The sequence below is a fragment of the Hypomesus nipponensis genome, chromosome 10, assembly GCF_054491055.1.
Source record: "Hypomesus nipponensis isolate SF chromosome 10, ASM5449105v1, whole genome shotgun sequence".
Taxonomy (NCBI): domain Eukaryota; kingdom Metazoa; phylum Chordata; class Actinopteri; order Osmeriformes; family Osmeridae; genus Hypomesus; species Hypomesus nipponensis.
Window position 1 is genome coordinate 7,866,422 of NC_140370.1, and position 22,552 is coordinate 7,888,973.

General features: G+C 42.2%; 2 protein-coding genes across 2 annotated transcripts; one reads left to right on the forward strand and one right to left on the reverse strand.

Moving 5' to 3' along the window:
- The first annotated feature begins 614 nt into the window (after positions 1-614).
- On the forward strand, positions 615-8,369 carry abcf2a (ATP-binding cassette, sub-family F (GCN20), member 2a). Its single transcript, XM_084708057.1, has 15 exons — positions 615-745; positions 2,013-2,200; positions 2,503-2,715; positions 3,212-3,394; positions 3,851-4,022; positions 4,366-4,461; positions 4,842-4,944; positions 5,137-5,232; positions 5,406-5,525; positions 5,927-6,016; positions 6,139-6,249; positions 6,499-6,561; positions 6,924-7,052; positions 7,202-7,405; positions 7,804-8,369. The coding sequence occupies exons 2-15, from the start codon at positions 2,059-2,061 to the stop codon at positions 7,918-7,920; spliced, it is 1,839 nt and encodes a 612-aa protein (XP_084564183.1). The 5' UTR covers positions 615-745; positions 2,013-2,058; the 3' UTR covers positions 7,921-8,369.
- Positions 8,370-9,027: 658 nt separating this feature from the next.
- On the reverse strand, positions 9,028-21,101 carry LOC146271442 (myosin heavy chain, fast skeletal muscle-like). The gene is made up of 39 exons (XM_084707650.1): positions 20,895-21,101; positions 20,668-20,811; positions 20,141-20,297; positions 19,932-19,959; positions 19,645-19,759; positions 19,337-19,429; positions 19,156-19,219; positions 18,894-18,992; positions 18,626-18,729; positions 18,263-18,401; positions 18,035-18,153; positions 17,740-17,889; positions 17,340-17,510; positions 16,905-17,208; positions 16,665-16,735; positions 16,405-16,492; positions 16,211-16,328; positions 15,994-16,117; positions 15,717-15,853; positions 15,260-15,515; positions 14,910-15,152; positions 14,647-14,823; positions 14,296-14,441; positions 14,099-14,189; positions 13,509-13,898; positions 13,179-13,305; positions 12,934-13,052; positions 12,474-12,670; positions 12,134-12,317; positions 11,857-12,022; positions 11,582-11,706; positions 11,116-11,424; positions 10,724-10,927; positions 10,441-10,566; positions 9,931-10,101; positions 9,666-9,770; positions 9,490-9,585; positions 9,180-9,311; positions 9,028-9,045 (listed from the first exon to the last, which is right to left on the reverse strand). The coding sequence occupies exons 1-39, from the start codon at positions 21,099-21,101 to the stop codon at positions 9,028-9,030; spliced, it is 5,814 nt and encodes a 1,937-aa protein (XP_084563776.1).
- Between the last annotated feature and the right edge of the window lie 1,451 nt (positions 21,102-22,552).

Genomic DNA, 22,552 nt, shown 5'->3' on the forward strand with positions numbered 1-22,552 from the left:
GGACTGAGGTAGGATCAGGCCATCGCTGAAAGTGGTCCGCTGCCTGACTAGGTTTTCATGGAGAGGTCATTTAACAATATGTCATAGGCCTTCGCATTTATATATTTATATTCAAATTGTTGTTATGTATTGCTTTTTTTAAATAACTCCTGCCGGTTTTAAAGAAGTGCCTCCAAACCACATCTCCAGCCTGGACTGCCCCACACAACCTTGGCAGTATGTCCTCACAGCTTTTCCAGGGTGTTGAGAAGCCTAAAGTTTTTGCTTTCCACACCTTTCAATTCTAAAGCCTTTGTCTTTTGAAGTTCAAAGGTCAGCATGGGTGTGCGAGGGGTATCTATACCTCCATGGATACATGGGATACCTCCACTCTTGATGAGTGAAACCCCGAGCCTTCTGTTTAATTTACAATGATTAATGAACATTTATGAAAATTGAGTATTTGCAGCTTTCACAAATAGAAAGGGATGATTTAAAGGGTTTACACTATTACAGAAGCGCCCTTCTGTTAGATTTATAAAAGGCTTTTTTTGCTGTTTTCGAGCATTTACATTGGAAATGATGACGTGTATTTGACGTATACCCTATTACCCAACCCAAAACCCTGAAAGGGGTGGAGTCAGTAGAGCAACTCGGGCTCTCATTGGTCAGTGAGCCGGTATCGGGGACACGCGAGCACTAAACGAATTCTTAAGCCTCCAGCAATCTAACATCGTTGGACCGCCGGCAAAGAGGAACAAGAGTGGTAAAGAAGTCTTTTTTTCAGCCTGATCATACAAAACTATTTAGTATATCTAAACATCTAAACAATATTGATGACATTAATAGAAAATATAGCCTGGATAGTTTTAAACGTGTCCTGCGTAGGGGTGCAAGGTTAGTTAGCTAGCTAACATAGCTAGGCTAACGCTTTGGCTAGCTAACTACTATAGCTTTTTAATAGACAAAGCAGTATAAGAAGGACCACGAGTAGGCTAGTTAGCTACATGCTGTGGCTAGCTAAGAATTGTGATATCCCGCGGACTGGTATCATTTAGTAGCTTACCAAAAAATCAAAATCTGAAAAGGCCGTTTTTAGAAATTATTTTAGGGGCCAGCTAGCCACATGTAAGACATTTTGCTAGACGTGCTTAAGCCAGCTGTCTTGGTTCATAACTGGTGAGCCACTACAGACTTGCTAGCTGCAATCATACCGTAGGCAACCGAAGAAGCTGGCTTGTTAGCAAGATTGGGGCCTTTGCTTTTTGCCATCACAGGGCCCGGTGCCACTTGTAATAATGGAATTTCATTCCTTGTCAATGCTGGCCAGTGTATATGATAAACCACTACAATTTGCCGCAATACACAAGGCTATTTATAAACGCCCTATAGCAAATCTAATTAATTACAGTTTTCCCGGTGTACAGAAGGAACACGTGATGGTGGCCTACCGCCATAGCGGGCCACCAAGCCGTGATGATGTAGCAGGCTAGCGATGATGTAGCAGGCTACTGTTCTGAAAAGCCGGTATTGTGCAATACTCCTGTCTAGCTAGATCCGTTGTTACTTCAACAATCACCAGAGCAACTTTTCAATACGAAAAGAGGGTGACGGCTTTAGATTTATTTCCATTCATGGCTAGCCAAAATGTAGTCTAAGGATGCTTTGATATCACTACCACAATCCCAATGACAAGCGATTGATTTAAGTTATTATTTTAATCCTTTTGGACGCTTGTATATGCACACAGAACAATTCATTTGTAATGTGTAACTGGGCTGTCAGAGAGAGGGAAAAAAAACAATAACTGTAAAACGGCATATAACAATGATAATGGTACGATGCTAGTCATTTAGCATCTGTCAGCAGTGGTATTTGTATTAGTGTCCATATCTTTTGTCTTGCTCTAATTCTCTCATGTGCATCTGTATCTTTGTGGGCTGATGTAAAGAGGCTCGCTGTGAAAAGTGTGGGTAACCCTAAACTGGCCCCCATTCTAATCCTGAGGTCACTGTTCCCTTTGCTTTTGTCAGCTCGCTGTCTTCAGGTCTCAATATCTGCCTGACATCTGTAGCAGCCATGCCATCTGACCTGGCTAAGAAGAAGGCAGCAAAGAAGAAGGAAGCTGCTAAATCCCGCCAGAGGACCAAGAAGACCGAAGAAGAAGAGGGCGAGAGACCAGAAAATGGGCTGGAGAACGGAGATGGAGATGATATGAACGGTAGGCCTAAATGTGACAACACTTTGTAGGGATTTAGTTCCAGGTGGCCAGAACAAGCAACTGAAGAACTAGTTATACAAAGTCAAGGCATGCGTTGCTGGTCAGTGTTTCATGGTCTTTTAGAAGATTTCCAATGTTTCATTCCAGATTTTAGGCTTGAACTTGACTCTCACACTAAACATCCAAACCAACTTATGCCCCACATAGGCCAATTCCACACATCCCTGGTATTCCATATAGGGGGTTTGCTTTCTATTACAATTTATTCAGTGGCATGTCTTTTGTAAACCTTGCTGCAATAGACATGGACAGCATGGCCAAGGAGCTGGCTGAGCTTGAACTGAAGAAGTCGGAGGCACGGGCCGTGACTGGGGTCTTGGCGTCCCACCCCAACAGCACTGATGTGCAAATAGCAAGCCTGTCCCTGACCTTCCACGGCCAGGAGCTTCTCACTGACACCACCCTTGAGCTCAACTCTGGGCGACGCTACGGTCTTATCGGCCTCAACGGCACAGGTAAAAACACTAGGTTCCATAGGGGGGATATCAAATGTATATATCTATATATTTAAACATGTAAATGACAGGGGAAAATGTGTCCTGTTAATTAAAAGGTGACACAGAAAACAACTATATGGGACCAGTTGTATTATTAAATAGTGTAATAAGTGTTGAGGTAGATTTTTATTTTGCCGTCTGCTCTGTTTGAGTGCTGCTTTGAGATGATGTGAACAAAAGGCCGAATTATAGTGCCCCTGTCAGGCAGTGTGTTCTGACTGCAGGTGTGCGTTGACAAAAACTAGACCGAAGCGTTTATCTGATCTAAGCGGCCAACTCTGGAGTTCTTCTTAATGCTCTGTGGGACACCCTTCCTTTTATTGGTCTTCATAATACTAAAGCCATGTTTATCATCCAGTAAAGGACTTGGGTCTGCATAGTAGCTGGCCAGAGACAAATTCCATTCCCTCACCATGGGTAACAAATGACACACCAATTTTTTTCTTCCTTGCAGGCAAGTCAATGCTGCTGTCCGCCATTGCCCACAGAGAGGTGCCCATCCCAGAGCACATAGACATCTACCACCTGACCCGGGAGATGTCACCCAGCGAAAAGACGGCCCTGCAGTGTGTGATGGAGGTGGACCAGGAGAGGATTAAACTGGAGAAGGAGGCTGAGCGTCTGGCTGCAGAAGACTGTGAGTGTGATTTCATCGTCTGTCGTGAACCCGGTTTACTTTTTAATGATAAAAAAAAACAAAGATACGTGATTAATAGTCGTAGCACAGTAGCTGGGTTAAAACAAAGAATCAATAAAATGCCAGGGGCCCTTACATTTTAGTGCATGATAAGTCATAGTAGCAAATAATATTCCACGTTACCATGGGAACTGTGTTCACTGTGGCAGCTTCCCTTCCTAGGCGTGGTACACTAGCTCCCTTGTTCAGATAGGCACACCATGCCATAAACCTTTCATGGTGTCATGTCTGGACAAGGGAACAACACACGAGAATGGGGGTCAAAAAGGGCAACAGGAAGTACGCTTCTGTCGTCCGATCTTTCTCCACCTCGTTACCTTTCATCCATCGTTGCCATATGCTGTCTCGTTTTGTACCCATCCACTCAATGCGTTCCCTTCCCGCTGTGCACTTTAGCCGAGTGCGAGAAGCTGATGGAGCTGTACGAGCGCCTGGAGGAGCTGGATGCAGACAAGGCGGAGGTGCGGGCCTCCCGGATCCTCCACGGCCTGGGCTTCACTGGGCCCATGCAGCAGAAGAAGCTGAAGGACTTCAGCGGAGGCTGGCGGATGCGCGTCGCTCTGGCCAGGTTGGTGTGAGCTCACCTCAGATCAAAGGGTCTCTCGAAAGAAACGGCTCGTCTGTACAGAACTGCCTGGAAATGATGTAACGAAAGGCCGAATGATAGCGCCAGTGCCGAGCAGTGTGTTCACAGTGCAACGGCGCGGTGACAAAAATGGACCGAAGCGTTTTTCTGATCCTTGCAGTTTGGTCCAATTTTTTTGGTATCCTTCTAGTTGCTGTAGCGAGAAGGGCTACTTGGGGTTTCTATGAGAAGATTCAGTTCTTGACAGGAATAAGAGGATTGAGATTGGACCTGCTACCTTTTGTAAGATGGTACCATATACTAATGTTGTCGTCCTCGTCTGCAGAGCCTTGTTCCTGAAGCCGTTCATGTTGCTGTTGGATGAGCCCACCAACCACCTGGATCTGGATGCCTGCGTGTGGCTGGAGGAGGAGCTTAGTCAGTAAGTGTGTGTGTGTATCTACACTGCCGCTGATGGGATTCTGTCTCAAATCACATCAGGAATAGTTTCAAGTTGTTCTTGTTAAGGTTCATGAGTGGTTACTGCTGTGCACGGTGGCAAATTGCAAAAAAATTGAACTCCTCTAATTGTTTCATGGATTTGTGGAGTCATGTTTGTAGTCTGTAAATGTCAGAAAAGTTATTTTGTAGTTAACCATGCTGTATTTGTCCTATATGCTAAGTATCCAAATTAAAATATAAAATTCCAAGTTCAGCTTTATATATTTGTACTGTCTTGACAACATCAACACTTATGGCCAGTGTTGTGAACTTGTATGAAGCTTCTTTTATGTGTACTAAACTTATGTTTGTACTCTACAGGTTCAAGCGCATTCTTGTCCTAATATCCCACTCCCAAGATTTCCTCAACGGTGTATGCACCAACATCATTCACCTGCACCAGCGCAAGCTGAAGTACTACACAGTAAGAGCAACTATTCAGCCAGCACAGTTACATTGGTCTTTTTTTTTATATATTTGAATTTGCTCCGTTTTAAACAATGGGAGTCCTCAACATGACCTGTGTGTGTGGTCTGTTTTACTTACGGAAACCACCAAGTTCTGCTAAACCTGAAAGGACATTGAGCTTTGAAGTAACTTTATGGCTTTGTTCCAGGGAAACTATGACCAGTACATAAAGACCAGGGAGGAGCTGGAGGAGAACCAGATGAAACGGTTCAACTGGGAGCAGGACCAGATGGCACACATGAAGGTAATGGTGGACCTCTCAGAACCCATGAAAATGAGTAGGAACTGATTTAATTGACATCTTGTCAGTTAATTTCTTTACTTTGTTAGTTAAAAGATATCGGAGCAACCATATAATTTGCTTTAGAAAACAACATTATTTTGATAGCTTTTTTTTCTGCTGTTTTCCGCCCCCAGAACTACATAGCCCGGTTTGGTCACGGCTCAGCCAAGCTGGCCCGCCAAGCCCAGAGCAAAGAGAAAACCCTGCAAAAGATGGTGGCTTCGGGCCTGACTGAGAAAGTTGTAAATGACAAGGTAAGAATTGTGCTGTCAATTAAAAGGTGACACAGAAAACATTACAATATGGGACCAGTTGTATTATTAAATAGTGTAATAAGTGTTCAGGTCGATAAAAAAAAAAAAAAAATGTTTAGCCTTTTTTGCTCTGTTGGAGTGCCGCTGTGAGATGATGTGAACAAAAGGCCGAATTATAGTGCCCCTGTCAGGCAGTGTGTTCTGAGTGCAGGGGTGCGTTGACAAAAACTAGACCGAAGCGTTTATCTGATCTAAGCGGCCAACTCCTGAGTATACGCAATTCTTAAAAAAAAAAATGTTTCATGGTGTTTTAATTAACAAAGATGACATTGAGGATGTTACACTTTCCAATTGTAAGCTCATCTAAAGGACAGTATCCTAACTCCTTTCCTTTTCCCTAGACGCTGTCATTTGTTTTTCCTCCCTGTGGGAAGATCCCCCCTCCTGTCATCATGGTCCAGAACGTCAGCTTCCAGTACTCTGATGACACTGTGAGTAAACCTTCAAGATCACCTCCATTTGGAGCGTTTTTGTTAAGATTTGAAGAAACTTTTTACGCCTTTTTATTTGCAAGTTTTTAATTGTCTTTTTTGCTTCTTTATAAATGCTGTAGCCCCATATATACAAGAACCTTGAGTTTGGTATTGATCTGGACTCTCGAGTGGCCCTTGTGGGGCCCAACGGAGCCGGGAAATCCACTCTGCTCAAACTGCTCACCGGAGAAGTAAGCAGTACAGTTTTTATAATGCATATTTAATGTAATTTACAACTTGTTGGAACTTATTTCACAAAATGAATGTGATGGTCTCAGTTATTGACTTGTGTATGAACTCTTAATACAGCAAGTTCTAAATCAATTTAGAGTAATTCAGTTTTGTTTTTAATGCACTGATCTCTGACGTGTCTGGTTGGGAATCCTTATCACTTTTTTCCCTCTCTCCCCTCCCCCCACCCTCTTGGTGTCTTTCCATAGCTCCTCCCCTCTGATGGTATGATTCGGAAAAACTCCCATGTGAAGATCGGCAGATATCACCAGGTATGTTCTGGTTGAGATTTATCGGGATTTGCTTATTCCTCAATCTCACTTTGCGTCCATCTTTCAGTGACTGAATTTAGCTAACCATGTTCAAACATATTTATATTTAGTCATTTAGCAGATGCTAAGCGACGTACAGTAAGTGCCTTGCCCAGGGACACAAAGTCATTTGGCATCAAACCGGCAACCTTCTGATTAATGGCCCTACGTAACTGCTCAGCCATCTGACCCCCATATCAGCACAGAATTTCATATGCAGTATCTACGAAGTGGTCACTCAGAAATGATTAGTTTTCCCAAATGGGTGATGTCACCCGTACTATGTACACGTGGTCTCATGTATTTCTGGATCCCCCCCACAGCATCTCACAGAACAGCTGGAGCTGGACCTCTCCCCCCTCGATTACATGATGAAGTGTTATCCAATGATCAAGGAGAGGGAAGAAATGAGGAAAATCATCGGCCGCTATGGACTAACTGGCAAACAGCAGGTATGTTTGTCCCCTGGGGTTAACTGGGCCTGGTGACACTGGAAAAGAGTCTTTTGTAGATTTGTTACTACCAACACGGTACCATGTTGGGTTTGAAGCATTAAAACATCACCTGCTTACAAATCCAACTGCCCACTCCCCACCACCAGGTGAGTCCCATCAGGAACTTGTCTGACGGTCAGAAATGTCGAGTGTGCTTCGCTTGGCTGGCGGGACAGAATGCCCACATGCTGTTCTTGGACGAGCCCACCAATCACTTGGACATAGAGACCATTGATGCCCTGGCCGATGCCATCAACGAATACGAGGGAGGCATGATGTTGGTCAGCCACGACTTCAGGCTCATCCAGCAGGTATAAATAACATGTCAAGATTTGAAGTGGGTAGCACATCTGTCCTTAATTGGTATTTCTTTAGTTTTAAACCCACATAAAGGGTCCTGGGGCTTTGACATTCTTTGTTTACAACTGCTTTGAACGTATGGTGACCTGGCAGGCATACCACTTACCAAGCCCCGCCCCTTTCCAAGTCCTCTGCTTGTTATGCATGTTATGTTCAAATCATTTCTATTGGTCTGTTTTATGGCCTCGTCCTATGCTCTCTGGGGCTTGAACTTCCCCCTAGGCCCCCCCAGTCAGTTGATATTTGTACCTGTTTTGAATTTGGGTAGACTACTTGGAGACCATGGTGGCAGATCAGTGGATGCTTTGTTATCTTTTACGAAAATGTGATTTATCTTTGTTTTTACTAGGTGGCTCAGGAGATCTGGGTGTGTGAGAAACAGACCATCACAAAATGGACCCGGGGCATTTTGGCCTACAAAGACCACCTGAAAACCAAGATCGACAAACAGATGCATGATATTTAAACAGAAAAATAAAAATCTCCCCAGGTTTAAGACAACACTTTCTCCCAAGACTTGACATTTCTCGCCCATTCTCTTTTCACGCTGTATAGCCGCCCCCCCCTCAAAAGCATGCGATTACTGCATTTCAAGATGGCCGTCCCGTTTAGGTCTTAAAGCTACCTCACTGGCTTTTGGACAAGTCCATTATGTTTATTGTTGTGGTTACTTGTACATGTAACCATTAGTAGGCATATGGAATCTGGATTTCAAATGTATTTAATAAAGGATGTGGCTGCACTTATGGTTAATTTTTAAACATTGTTCATCATTTTTGGTAAATTGAGATTGTAGGATATAAACTGCATATACAGTTGTTTCCTCTTACTCAAACATTGCTTTTTATTTTTGTTTATTTAACGCTGTACCTGCAATAATGGGATTGTCTGAAATAAAGGAGTACCAAGACTGGAGTTGGAGACTATTAGACTGCCTTAAATATAGTGCATTTACAAAAACACAGTAATTTAGTACAGACACATAAATAATTTGTACACATGTAATGCATTTACCCATCCTGTAGAAAGTGATACAATCTGGATAAGCACTGGATATTTTTTATATATATTTGTGAGCCAGAATATACAGTTGTGATTCAGATTAGGGAGATGAGGTATTCCATATCTACAATTCTAATAGAAATTGGGTTTGTAGACAAGTTGTATTTTACAGTATATGGAAGACGTTGAGGCCAATTGAACATTTTTTTTTTTTGCAACCACTTTTGGTTATCCCAGGGTATCCTCTCTGGCTCTGATTAGGCAAATGAAGGATAACAATAATGACAATGCATGTGTTATTCACACCCAGTTACGCCTTAAGATCAAATCACATATCATTGGTTTTGTTTTTGTGTATCTAGCATTTTTCCTAAACAAAATTGGTGATTGGACGGCAAATATATTAAGGCAGCAACCATAGGAATAATTGTTCCTAAATTTGAACGGTCAGGCTGAAATCCAATAAGACACGATAGTGAAGATCTACATGCTTTATTTCTGCTCAAAATATCACCATGAAAATCATATTTTATGAGACACAGGAATGTTTTGAAACAGTTTCTGGTCAGGTCTATTCAGCATCCTTTGCCTGAGGAGAGAACATTTAAGATAGCCTTAATACCCTCTCACACAGCAAACATGGGTCATCTAATTTGACTTGACAATATATTTGAAGTCTGAAAGGGACATTTTAATATACATTCCTATTATTGATGTGGTTACCTTGCCAGAATCTCGGCTCTTTGCTCTGAGCTTGTTGACCTGAGACTCAGCGATGTCAGCACGCTCCTCAGCCTCCTCCAGCTCATGCTGAACCTTCCTGAACTTGGACATGTGGGAGTTGGCCTGCTCCTCCTGGGAGACAGGGGAGAGGAACATCAACAATCAAAGTCATTTGACTCAGTAGGCAGCAAGTCCACACTAATTATCATTATTCTGAAGTGGAAACATTATAAAAGTTCAGTGTCATTTTATTATTTTATTTACAAAACCAATTACTAAAATACTGGTGAGGGTGAATGTGTACACGTACAGCTTCCTCTGCCTGTCTCTTGTAGGCCTTTACTTTAAGCTGCAGTTTATCCACTAAATCCTGAAGTCTGGTTGCATTCTTCTTATCCTCTTCAGTCTGGAACAGAAAGGAAATTAGTAAAATGCTAATTTTATGAATGAGGTGTGACTCATTGACTGTTGACTGTTTGTCGTTACCTGGTATGTCAGCTCCTTTACCCTACGCTCGTACTTGCGAACTCCCTTGATTGCGTCTGCACCTCTCCTCTGTTCTGCATCCACCTCGGTCTCCAACTCTCTCACCTGTTCAGAGGGGGATATTTACATGGACAGTTTCTATATGCTAAATGCTGAGGTTATACAAACAAAATAATGAACCATTATGGTTCGTAATGAACTTAATATGGTTTGAAATAGCTAACAAATGCAGTTGGTTTTCAGAGCTACTGAAGCGCTGACTCACTCGAGATTCCAGTTTCTGGAGCTGCTTCTTGCCACCCTTCATGGCTAGGTTCTCTGCCTCATCCAGACGGTGCTGCAGGTCCTTGACTGTCACTTCAAGATTCTTCTTCATCCTCTCAAGGTGAGAACTAGTGTCCTGTTCCTTCTTCAGCTCTTCTGCCATCATGGCCGCCTGCGAGCATTGTGGGGAGGTTAGGTAATGGATTGAGCTTGATATGGTTGCATCAAGCTCAGATGTGAGTGCATATAGTACAATTGAATATATTGTGAGAGGAGAAATGTATGGAAGAATTATGATGAGGGGTGGGCAGATGCTGTGTGTTAATATAGTATTGACATGTAGTTGTATTAGGGCTGATGAAAACATAATAAGTGTATTATCTGAAGACATACAAGCTCATATGGGCTGGACACACCTGAAGGTGTATTACTCCTTATATAAGAAACCAAATAAATATGAATAAGTACTATAATGAAAACATAAATAAGTATTTCTTATTTAAAAACCCACATCAGTGATGGCCTTCTTGGCCTTCTCCTCAGCGTTTCTGGCCTCCTGGACAATGTCTTGCACCTCTCCCTGCACCTGAACCAGGTCAGCCTCAAGCTTCTTTTTGGTGTTCAACAGGCTTGTGTTCTGGACAGAAGGAATCACAAAGAGTCAAACCTGTGAACTTGTAAGAGATTTGTTTTGTTGTGAAAGAACCAAGTGATTGGATAACCTTTCCTTAGTCTGGATGTATGTTCTGTTTTGTTATACTTTGTGTGTGTGTGTGTGTGGATATTGTCCACACCTGGGAATGCAGCAGTCCCACTCTCTCGCTGGCGTCCACCAGCTCCTGCTCAGCCACTTTGCGGCCTCTCTCTGTCTGCTCCAGACCCACTCTCAGCTCCTCAATCTCAGCCAGCATCAGACCGTTTCTACGTTCCACCATGGCAGCCTGTTCCTTCATGTCCTCTGAATCACGGACAGCATCATCCAGGTGCAACTGGGCATCCTGAGTAGCAAAGATTAGGATATTAGAGTCATTAGATGAGGGTGAAAATTCATATTTGTTTTCGCTGGTCACCAACCTTGGTTTCATGTATTCATGTGCCTTGCGCTACATTTACGGCAGAGTATTAAAAAATAACTCAGTTGATATTTTTTATTTACTTCAGAAACCAGAACATTGTGATAATTTACCTTGAGCTGCGCCTGAACGTTCCTCAGCTGCTTCTGGGACTCAGCAGCCTGGCGGTTAGCATGGCTCAGCTGGACCTCCATCTCATTCAGGTCTCCCTCCATCTTCTTCTTGACTCTCAAGGCGTCATTCCTGCTGCGGACTTCAGAGTCCAGAGTGGTCTGCATGGAGTCCAGCACTCTCTGGCTGTTCCTCTTGATCTGCTCCATCTCCTCATCCTTCTCTGCCAGCTTTCTGTCCACCTCACCCTTGACCTGGTTCAGCTCCAGCTGCACACGCAGAATCTTGGACTCTTCATGCTCCAGTGTTCCCTGAAGAAATTGAAATACTGAGTGTGATGCACACCTACAGTGCACGTTAAATCCAAACTGTTATTTTCAATTCAACACCTAGCAAATACCTGCTCTGAAAGGTATTTAGGTCAATTTATAACAAAAATATTTTGGAATTCAAAAATATAGTTTGTACCTCAGCCTCCTCCAGAGCCATCTGGATCTCAGCCTTCTCTGTCTCCACTGTCTTCTTGGCCTTCTCCAGTTCATGGATGCTCTTGCCAGTCTCTCCTATCTGCTCCGTCAGGTCAGAGATCTCCTCTGTGGAAAAAAATAAGATTTACAATTTGTTCAGCTAAATCACAGAATATGCTAATATTGTACCTATTGGTGCTGGTGGACTAATCAGCTTAACTTCTTGCAACCATCAGCCTGAGGACCTTTGCATTGTGGTTCAATTGTTTAACTCACGTTGCAAGTTCCTGTTCTCTCTCTTCAGAGTCTCCAGATGGTCAAGAGCCTCCTCATAGGAGTTCTTCATCTTGAAGAGCTCTGTGCTGAGAGAACGAGCCTCCTTCTGAGCTCCCTCCAGCTCAGCCTGGCCCTCCTCATACTTCTGCTTCCACTCTGCAAGAACCTAGGAGGAAACATGTACCACGACAGTGTTGAGCTACTGAAAGATTTTAAAATAAAAACTTTTATAATAAAACAAAATCAATAAAATAATAGTTCTTTGTCTATCCGATACCTTGTCAAAGTTCCTTTGCTTTTTGTCCAGGTTGGCAGCCATGGCATTGGCTCTCTCAACATCAATCATGAGATCCTCCACCTCTCCCTGCAGCCTCTGCTTGGTCTTCTCCAAAGAGGCACACTTGGAGTTGGTGGCCTCGATGGTCTCCTCAGCATCCTGGAGACGCTGAGCTAACTTCTTCCTGTTATGGCAAAAGAGTAAAGCTGTCCTTGTCCTGATGGCTGGCTCTGTGTGGTTTATAAGTAACCTAACATCGTGGCCTATGGTGCCCCATAGCCCACCAGCCAACTGATTCAATTGGCTTTTTGGAGACAGCTTTCCAGATGGATGGACTTACTTGGCTTCCTCCAGCTCCTCTGTCCTCTGGATGGCATCAGTCTCATACTTGGTCCTCCACTGAGCCACCTCAGAGTTAGCCTTGGACATGCCACGCTGTAGCTCTGCCTTGGCCTCCTGCTCCTCCTCAAACTGCTCCCTCAGCAGATCACAGTCGTGGCGTGCCGATTGGACACCGTGGGCCAGTGCGTTCTTAGCCTGGAAGAAAGATGGGTTAAAGTCAAAGCTGGATTTAGTTTTTTGACAATGCCTTATGAATATCTGCATAAAGAGTTGAGCATCAACTCATCAACTCAGCTCAAACGGAATATAGAAAGGACTAAAAGCAAAAGCACAATGACAACTATGAAAGAACAGTGAAACTGGTGGATGACTTTAACTCAGGTGACAAAGTTATAGTCAAGAAAAGCCCTTGGTTCCTCTCTAAAATCTGGGTATCTTAGCCCTGTATGTAGCCTCACTTTGACTTCCTCCTCAATCTGCCTTTTCAGCTCCTCAATCTGCTGGGTGTAGGCCTGTTTGCTTCTGGTCAGTTGTGAAACCAGGGAATCCTTCTCTTCCAGCTGGCGACTAAACTCACCTATGGGGAAGAAAATGGGCTCTTGTTAGGCCAAGCACTTTCTAAGACCAAGATTAACCTCTGTGGCGGACCGCACAGTATTTTATTCTACCTGTATTGGTTAATGCTGTTGTTTATAAAGGTTACCGTTTTCAGTCAGAAGTCTGGCTCTCTGTCCGCTGATGTCATTGACTTGGCGAACATTCTCATCGTTCTTTGTCTTAATTTCGCTTAGCTGGTCCTCAAGGCTACGGCACATCTTTTCTAGATTGCCCTGTTAAGCAATGTAGACAATAAAATCGAATAATTACAAGGTATGAATAATGAGTATACGTAGTGTTGTGCTGCAGTTATTGTTCTGTCTGTAGCACATTCATTATTGTGACTTTCAATGAGTTTATTCTGTAGCATGTAATTTGGAAGTATATTTGATCATATAAAGCACTATGCAGGAGATGTTCCCTTTTAAGTACTAACTTTAGCCTTGGCAACGGCTTCCATGTTGGAGGAGAGGTCGTCAATCTCCATCTTGAATTCACTCTTCTCTTTCTCCAGCTTCTGTTTGACGCGCTGCAGGTTGTCGATCTGTTCTCCCAGCTCTGCCACACTGTCAGCCTGCTTCTTCCTCAGGGTTGAGGCTGTGGACTCATGCTGCAGGGTGGACTCCTCCAGGTCACGTCTCAGTTTCTGGAACTCAGCCTCTCGCTTCTTGTTCATCTCAATCTGAGCAGCTGTGGCGCCTCCAGCCTCCTCCAGCCTCTCACTGATCTCCTCGAGTTCCCTGGACAGATCGGCCCTCTGCTTCTCCACCTTGGCCCTGGCAGCACGCTCAGCCTCAATCTCCTCCTCCAGCTCCTCAATACGAGCCTACAATCAACAGTATAAAAGGTCCTCCGTTTTGGTCTATCCACAATATGGGCTGGTAAAGTTGGGCTGGTAAAAAATTAACTCATCAGTTAAGTTTGCTGGATGTCTCATAGGGCAAAATGTGACACTGTGATGAACTGTTCTATTTTCCAAAGAAACTAATATTCCTGTTCTTATTGTTTACAGTAACTACACCGTACTTGGAGCTCCTTGATCTTCTTCTGCAGCTGGGAACCCAGAGACTGCTCATCCTCAATCTTGCTGAGGAGCTGGCTGGTCTCAAAGTCCTTCCTATGAAGCACATTAATGTCGGAGATTTAGTTTAGGTGCTGTAAGGGGAAAGTCAAGATCAAAGGTAACTAACATTGACAGAAATATTCTTAGTATTTGTATTTACTTCTTGATCTTCTCATCCGACTGTTGTTTGTCGTTCTCCAGGTCCATGATGGACTCCTGGGCCAGTTTCAGGTCTCCCTCCAGCTTTCTCTTGCCTCTCTCAAGGTCCATCCGGAGCTTCTTCTCTTGTTCCAGAGAACCCTCAAGCTGAATAACAAAACACACATTTAGTCATCACACCTTATGTTCAGTGGTAGTATGATTCAAACTATTAGTGTAGGCTTTCTTGCACAAAACGTATTACTCTATTTTCAATATATCAGGAAAATGTCAATCAGAAATAAATGAATATAAATGTAATGCATATCTACTGAATTTCTCATAGAAATTCATAGTCTCATAGATGACTTACGTCATCAACTTGCTGTTCCAGCTTAGTCTTGGCCTTAGTCAAGGTGTTGACTTTGTCCTCCTCTGCCTGCAGGTCATCCAGTGTCTGCTGGTGGGCCTCTTGCAGGGCTTTCTTCTCCTTGGTCAGCTTGGCAACACTCTCATCCTGAGATGCCATCTCCTCGGTCAGGTTTTTAACCTATTGAGGACAATAACAACAGGATTCAATAGGCAGCTCACAAACTAAGAGAAGCACAAGGTCAGCTATTGGTGAGATGTTGATACCTTGTTCTCTGTGGCATGCTTCTCCTTCTCCACTTTGGCCAGGGTAAGCTCCAGATCATCAATGTCCTTCTTCAGCTCAGAGCACTCATCCTCCAGCTTCCTCTTCTTGGCTGTCAGTTCAGCATTGATCTCCTCTTCGTCCTCCAGCCTCTCAGTTGTCTCTTTGAGTTTGGCCTCCAGCTGGATCTTGCTCTTGATCAGACCCTCACATCTCTCCTCAGCATCGTTCAGATTATCTGATTCCTGGAAAATGAAAGGTAGAGAAAAGCGTTGGTTCAATGTTTGTTCTAAGCTTGATCTTTTAAGCTTGTTTAACTGTCTTTACATGTGAATATATGTTATTCACTCACAGATGCAACTTGGAGAGACAAGTTATTCTTCTCCTGCAGGAGGGACACCATCTTCTCCTCCAGCTCCTTCTTGCGAGCCTCAGCCTTGGTAAGGGCGATTTTGCATTTTTCAAAGTCCTCCTTCATGTTGGCCAGCTCCTTCTCAGTCTCAGCACTCTTCAGGAGAGGCTTGATCTTGTAGTAAACCTTCATCCATGGCCAGTGTTTCACATTCATGAATGAGCGGATGTTGTACTGGATGGTAAAGACAGACTCTCTGGTCGAGAAAGAGAGAGAGAGGTAGTGAGACAGTGTGTTGCTCAATGGAACAGCTTGATAACATCAGAACGAACGGCATATCTTCACAGATTCCACTTTTGAGTTAAGCTTTGGAAAGCTGTTTGGCCACTTTTGGAAAGGGCCATCAACTGATCTTTGGGTTGAAAAAAAAGTAGAAAGACAAACGTCACCCACTCACCTCCTCTCCATCATCTTGGTGAACTCCTTCCTCATCACATATCCACGACAGAGAGCCTGCGTCATGGTTACCAGAGCAGCAAGCTTCTCATCTCTCATCTCCTCAAGAACACCCAGCAGACCAGCTTTGAAGAACACCTGAGACACAAGTTAGCAACAAGCTGATTAAGGTAAAGACTTTCCAGTGGATATTTCATGCATTTTAACATACACCGTATACTGTGAGTGAAAAATGTACATATTATCTTATTAGCTGTCATGCTAGTTTGAGCCCATGCCTTGGTGTGTCCAAATTTGTACTCCTCGTGATCTACATCAATTGATCCAAGCAGTTTCTCAGAAGCCTTCTTGTTGTCAATGAACTGGCCTTCAGGGATGACACTGGCGTTTAATACTTTATATCTGTATTGGAAAAAATATGGATATACGTCAATATCACAGTGTAGAAATTAAATATAAGTGTGTGTGTGTGTGTGTGTGTGTATTTGTGTGTACCTCTGCTTGAAGTCACCATAGAGGATTCTGCTGGGAAAGCCCTTTCTGCAGATTCTTATTCCCTCCAGCACACCATTACATCTCAGTTGGTGGATAACCAGGAAGTTCTGCATAAGACCTGGAAGCAAAAGATTGAGAACTTTTGTCCGAGACAATCTTGCTATGTGAAACTCTTCTGTAAGTATCATTCTCACCTGGAGTCTTGGACTCGTTGGGAATCAGGCAACGTACAAAGTGAGGGTGGGTACTCCTCAAGTTAGTCATCAGCTTACCCAAGTTCTCCTGTGAAGAGTTTCAAAAGCAATTTTGTTTGTTTAATTTGGGTTCTTTAAGTTTCTTTAAATCAAGGATTATATGTACACCTACAAATTAGAAGTAATTACTAAACTCCCATTACAAATTCCTGTTAATATAGAACATGTACACATATTTGCACACATTGTTTCTCACTCACTCTGAATTGAGAGGACACAGTCTGCATGGAACCTCCCTTCTTTTTGGCTCCCTTCTTAGAACCACCAGCATCTGTAAATAGTACGATAAAAATAGTGGGAAATGTGTAAATAACAAAAACGTGTGTGAGATTTTCATTTGACGAAAATCTTGTTTGCTTGATCAAAACTATTGTTAGACTTTCGAAAGAAGCTTGCATGGGGGGGGGGGGGTTAATTAAATGTAACTCAAATTTACAAACCCTCAGGTGGAGGAGCCACATAGAGCAAACCCAACAGTTTGACTGAGGACTTCTGGTATAGCTGAAGCACAGAGTCGTTCAGCGGGTCCTTGTTCTTTTCCAGCCAGCCACAGATGTTGTAGTCCACTGTACCAGCATAGTGGACCAAGGAGAAGTGGGCCTCGGCCTTGCCTTTTGCTGGTTTAGGCTTCTCAAATGCCTTAGTTTTGCCAAGATGTTGGTCGTACAGCTTGTTCTTAAAGGAAGTGTCTGAAGCCTTGGGGAACATGCACTCCTCTTCGAGGATAGAGAAGATGCCCATTGGCTGTGTAAGAAACCCAGTTTCATCATCTATGGTCAGATTTGGGACTCCCAAAACATTGTGCTTCCAACATAGGTTGTATGTGGATACGTAACTTTTCTTTTTGCATCAACCCCAAAGCCTCCCTACCTCACCTTCTCAATGAGCTCAATGCAGGCAGCCAAGTCCATGCCAAAGTCAATGAACTCCCAGATGATGCCCTCCTTCTTGTACTCCTCTTGCTCCAGGACGAACATGTGGTGGTTGAAGAACTGTTGCAGTTTCTCATTGGTGAAGTTGATGCACAGCTGCTCCATGCTGTTGAACTGTGTACAACAATTTCAAAGAGAACATTTGTGTTTGGTTTGTTATTTTTGGTTTGATATATTTGATATTTAGCAGATTTAAAACTAAATTGTTGTTGTTTTCTTCTTAAGTTGATAACTAATAACTGATATATTATATATATATATATATATATAAATAATATATATTTTAAACTCATCAACGTCAACATAAACCATTGCTTTTTTCTTATTGTAGATCCCAACTCACATCAAATATCTCAAAACCAGCAATATCCAGAACTCCAATGAAGAAGTTCCTTGGCTGCTTGGTGTCCAACATCTGGTTGATGCGGATGACCATCCACAAGAACATCCTCTCATAGATGGACTTGGCCAGAGCACTCACTGAGTTGTTCACCTGTGTAACAAAAAAGTAATGACACATTTAGTTGTTAGTGTGTTAGCAGCTTTAAAGAGTTACTTAGTATTTGTAACTCTTTAGAATAAATAAGCTCTAATAAAATGTTCTTAAAACAAAAATATAGATATTATCAAGGGCTTACCTGAGGCACAGTCTGACCCTTGGTCACATACTCATTGCCGACCTTCACTCTGGGGTAGCACAGGGCTTTCAGCATGTCAGCTGAGTTCAGACCCAGAAGGTAAGCGATTTTATCAGCCACTGGAGGGAGAGAAAATCATCAAAAGATTTGGGTAGTCAGTTTATCACAAATAAATCAGAGAAAACAATAATAAATGTGAGATAAAGGTTTGCCGATTGTGCCACTCACCCTCAGTGCCATCTGGCTCCGCCTGCTCCTCACGCTGCTTCTGCTTGAAGTGCATGTTGCCGTGGTGCATGACAGCACCAGTCAGCTTGTAGATGCCCATCTTCTCTTCATTGGTGAAACCCAAGATATCAATAGCATCCTGAAAGGGGAAAACAGATTAGCAGTAAGTCCAGAGTCCACCATTAAGTGTTTGTTACTGTCTAAAATGTATGTGGGTACACGCAACATGGCCCCAAGATCAATCTTTATTACACCAAATCAACCCATTCAGACTGTCCGGGTGCAAAGTGGAGCGACACACACAGATAAGGGATGTCATTTTCCATTATCAGTTACGTTTTGCAATCCCTTTAAGTGACTCACATCTGTGGCAACCAGCTCCTCCTTGTCATCGATACTGGCCACAGTGATTTGACCCTGGCTGATCATGGGGAAGTCATAAGGATTTGTTGTGATGAGCGTCATTTCTGTGAAGAACAAATTCTTGTCACAATCACTACATCATTGTATATCTCGCTGTCCTTTTTAGAAGGCACTACTCTGATAAAACGTATTTAGCCTTTATAATAGTTCAGGGTTCTATAATACACCACAAGTGGGCGCTAGTCATTTGCACTTTGGTCTGCCTCACCAATCAGCTCAGGTTTGTGGTTGGTCATCATCTGGTAGAAGATGTGGTAGCCTCTCTCATCAGGCAGCTGGAAGGTTACTCTGGACTTCTCCAGCAGATCTGAGAAAACGATAGAAGTGAGCTTTTAGAATTTGTTTACAAACGAGTACACAAAGGAGTAAATACAAATAAGAGAAAATTGAGTACATTTGCATAGACAAAATTAGATGAGGATAAGACAATGTCCCATGTGTAAATCCATCATGAAGGAGACACTACTTACATGTCTCAATGTCAGCACTAGCCAGTTTGCCGGTAGTGTGGAAGTGAATTCTGATGAATTTACCCTAAAACAGAGCATAGGGGAGAATCAGGAAAATAAATATGACTTTCCAAATTTCCTTTCCAAACATTACAGCAGACTGTATTACAGTATATTTAAAATTGAATCTTTTTAAACTCACAAAGCGAGATGAGTTGTCATTCCTCACTGTCTTAGCATTACCATAGGCCTCCAGCAAAGGGTTAGCTGCAATGATCTGATCCTCAAGAGAACCCTAGATGAGATGAACACAGAGAATGTTTTGATGAAGTGGCCTGAGAGTCAAAATCCCACCAATTAGGTTTTAAGCTTCATAAAAACCATGTCCAAACAGTGACGTAGGCCAACAGAATGCCTTATCATCCAGCATGCATATTGGATTGGATTTATCCCCAACATACAAGGGAGAAAAGACAAGAAGAGATGAAGATTGACATAGAATGGACTTGCCTGCATTTTTCCTGGTACGGCCTCTTTCTTCTTATCACCACCAGAAACAGCAATGGTGGCAAAGTACTGGATGACACGTTTGGTGTTGACAGTCTTCCCAGCACCAGATTCTCCACTTGTTTTGGTAGTACACATTTTTTGTCATGGATTCAGTAATTTTTTATTTTGTGAGAAATTATTGGTGCATTGTTCTATTATTTTCATGTCCAATATGATCATTATAAGCTGTATGCATCCTAAAGACAGAGGGTAGAAAAGTTATCCCTAAAGGATAACGTTTAACTTACGTGATCAGGACAGACTGGTTCTCCCTATCTGCAAGTCAATAGACATTTTCATTGGCATCTCAAGCATCATTACAATTATGAATGCATCTTACTATCCCATACATCCTTTTTTAAAATATTCTCCATCCAACCACACATCCAGTACTAATTTCATAATCCTTTAGACCACATTAATCTCTTTCTCCTCCCATGTTTTGCAATGTCCATACCTGTCAACATGAACTGATAGGCGTTGTCAGAGACGGAGAAGATGTGGGGTGGAGCCTCCATACGCTTCTTCCCTCTGTAGGCGTTGACCACTTCCATGTCATACACAGGGAGCCACTTGTAGGGGTTCACCGTGGCACAGAAGAGCCCAGAGTAGGTCTGCATCAGAGGTACCAAAAACAAGTTTTGTTCCTGGAGAACACTAAAGCTGAGGTTGAGGTTTCTCTCTTTAATCCTTAACTCCACATTCAATTCACAGTGATACAAAATGTCAAAACATATAAGAAATGTTTACATTAGATTACATATTTGGTCAATGTATAATTGTCAACTCCTTTAGATTTTTGTCTATGTATGTATGTATGTATGTATGTATGTATGTATGTATGTATGTATGTATGTATGTATGTATGTATGTATGTATGTATGTATGTATGTATGTATGTATGTATGTATGTATGTATGTATGTATGTATGTATGCATGTATGTATGTATGTATGTATGTATGTATGTATGTAGTTTTCTTACGTAGATCATCCATGCAGCATAACGCTCTTTGAGGTTATACAGGACAGAAGCTTCATTGAGGTAGGTCATCATGGCCATGTCCTCAATCTTGTCAAATTTAGGAGGGTTCATGTTGAAAACATCATCCTCTTTGAAGGTTTTTACCTGAAACAAATTTAGATAGAAAGTTCCACGAAAGAAAGTTCCAGTGAAAAGGCCAATGTGCAATGCTTGCTGATGGAACTGACCTCTTCAGTGTCAAGGATCTTAACATCCACCTTTCCGCCATCTCTCTTAACAACTAATCCTTTAAGGTACAATTCCTTGGTGTCTGTCACATAGCAGGCATTCTTAGCATCGAAGGGCTTGCTCTGGGCCTCAATCCTCTCCTTCTCAGGCTTGCGGAGGTAGATGGCGGCCTTCCCATACAGGGCCATCTCTGCATCTGTACTCATGGTGGCGGCTCACTGGAAGAAAAAGGAAAAATCCAGACACCTTAGTAACAGCTACCACAAAATAAATAGCCTTTGACAAATTCTCGACGCCTCTTGCCAGATCAATAGTTCACCATTTATAATCATATGTCATGGGTAAAAGCCAGAGGTATTAAGTTGACCGGTAATTACTGAAACATAAAGGCTACTTAACTTACAGGATCCTATCCATACATTATATAAATACCAATTAAATAGATGAAGAAAGTCTTTATCATGTCTTACCGTGTTTCTCTCTACAAGATTAAAAAACAGTGATGGGGACTGTAAAAAAAGTTCCACAGATTACACATCTCCTAAACAAAAAGCATCATAGCAAATCATATTTTTTATCATATCATATTCTAGTTTTTGAAGAATTTGAAGAACTATAGCTGAAACCTTTGAATGGAAATAAATAACAATTGAATAAACCTTTTATGTTTCATGTGGCAAGGGATTTAAAACAATTTCAAATTGTAATGGAACATTTTACACAAAGAAATCAACAAAAGCATATCAAATGGCATTGAGGACACAATGCAGATTTACTGAGTGCACTTTCAGAATCAACCCAGTCAATTTGACCACACAGTCAGAAAGTGAAGAAGTGTAAGAACTTAAGACTTACCACAGAGGTTGAGGCTATCTGTCCATGGATGCTGTTCTGTAAGGCCCCCCTTATATCTGGTAGAGCATGCCAAGCAAGCAGAAACTATTTATGGACCGTTGCTTTTCAAGGAAATAGATTGGAGAAGACATTTGAGTGCTTCATTTCCCCTCCCATCTCTCCTGTGGAAATGTATTGATTGATGAATGGTGACTACTTTGGAGAAAGTCACATTTGTCACAAGTCACATTTGTGTTATAGAAAGCTATAATTAAAGCATTTATTAACTTTTTTTTATTCAAATGAGGTAACTGTTAGCACTATTTAGTTCATAGAGAAGTAGTGCAATTTAACATTTTACCTAAATAAAGTAACATATTGTTGTGCTTATTGCAGTAACTTACATTACTCCTTGTGATTTTTAATTATGCATTTGATCCACGAGCAATGAATAGCTGATTAAGATTATATTTGGGTGGGGGGGGTTGATCTTGCAACTCCTGACTGACTCATGCAACGTTAGACCACAACTTTACCTTTCATTTCTTTCTAGCGAAATCACCAAACATCTACCAATTCAATTTTACCAGAGGTTCATTCATTCACCCTGGCTCACTCCTGAGCACCGAGGTGTAAATTCAGCTAGCAATAAGCTATAATAGCAGAATGCCACTTTTATAATTAGGGAACGTGTTTGTGTAGGTGTCAAGCTTTAAATATCCAAGTTACGTCTCAATACAAATGTATGTATCGAGCATTGTGTTTTGTATCTTGATACAATTGCCACTTTCTCTCCAGACTTTTACCCACTGGTTTTGAGCCA

Excerpts from the sequence above, each read along its gene's own strand:
- abcf2a (XM_084708057.1), top strand. The coding sequence starts at position 2,059 with ATGCCATCTGACCTGGCTAAGAAGAAGGCAGCAAAGAAGAAGGAAGCT. Across the intron at positions 4,023-4,365 it reads ATGCGCGTCGCTCTGGCCAG|AGCCTTGTTCCTGAAGCCGT; the intron begins GTTGGTGTGAGC and ends CCTCGTCTGCAG. Across the intron at positions 6,250-6,498 it reads TCAAACTGCTCACCGGAGAA|CTCCTCCCCTCTGATGGTAT; the intron begins GTAAGCAGTACA and ends GTCTTTCCATAG.
- LOC146271442 (XM_084707650.1), bottom strand. The coding sequence starts at position 21,101 with ATGAGTACAGATGCAGAGATGGCCCTGTATGGGAAGGCCGCCATCTAC. Across the intron at positions 18,730-18,893 it reads CCACAAACCTGAGCTGATTG|AAATGACGCTCATCACAACA; the intron begins GTGAGGCAGACC and ends TGTTCTTCACAG. Across the intron at positions 9,771-9,930 it reads TCCAGAAACTGGAATCTCGA|GTGAGAGAGTTGGAGACCGA; the intron begins GTGAGTCAGCGC and ends CCCTCTGAACAG.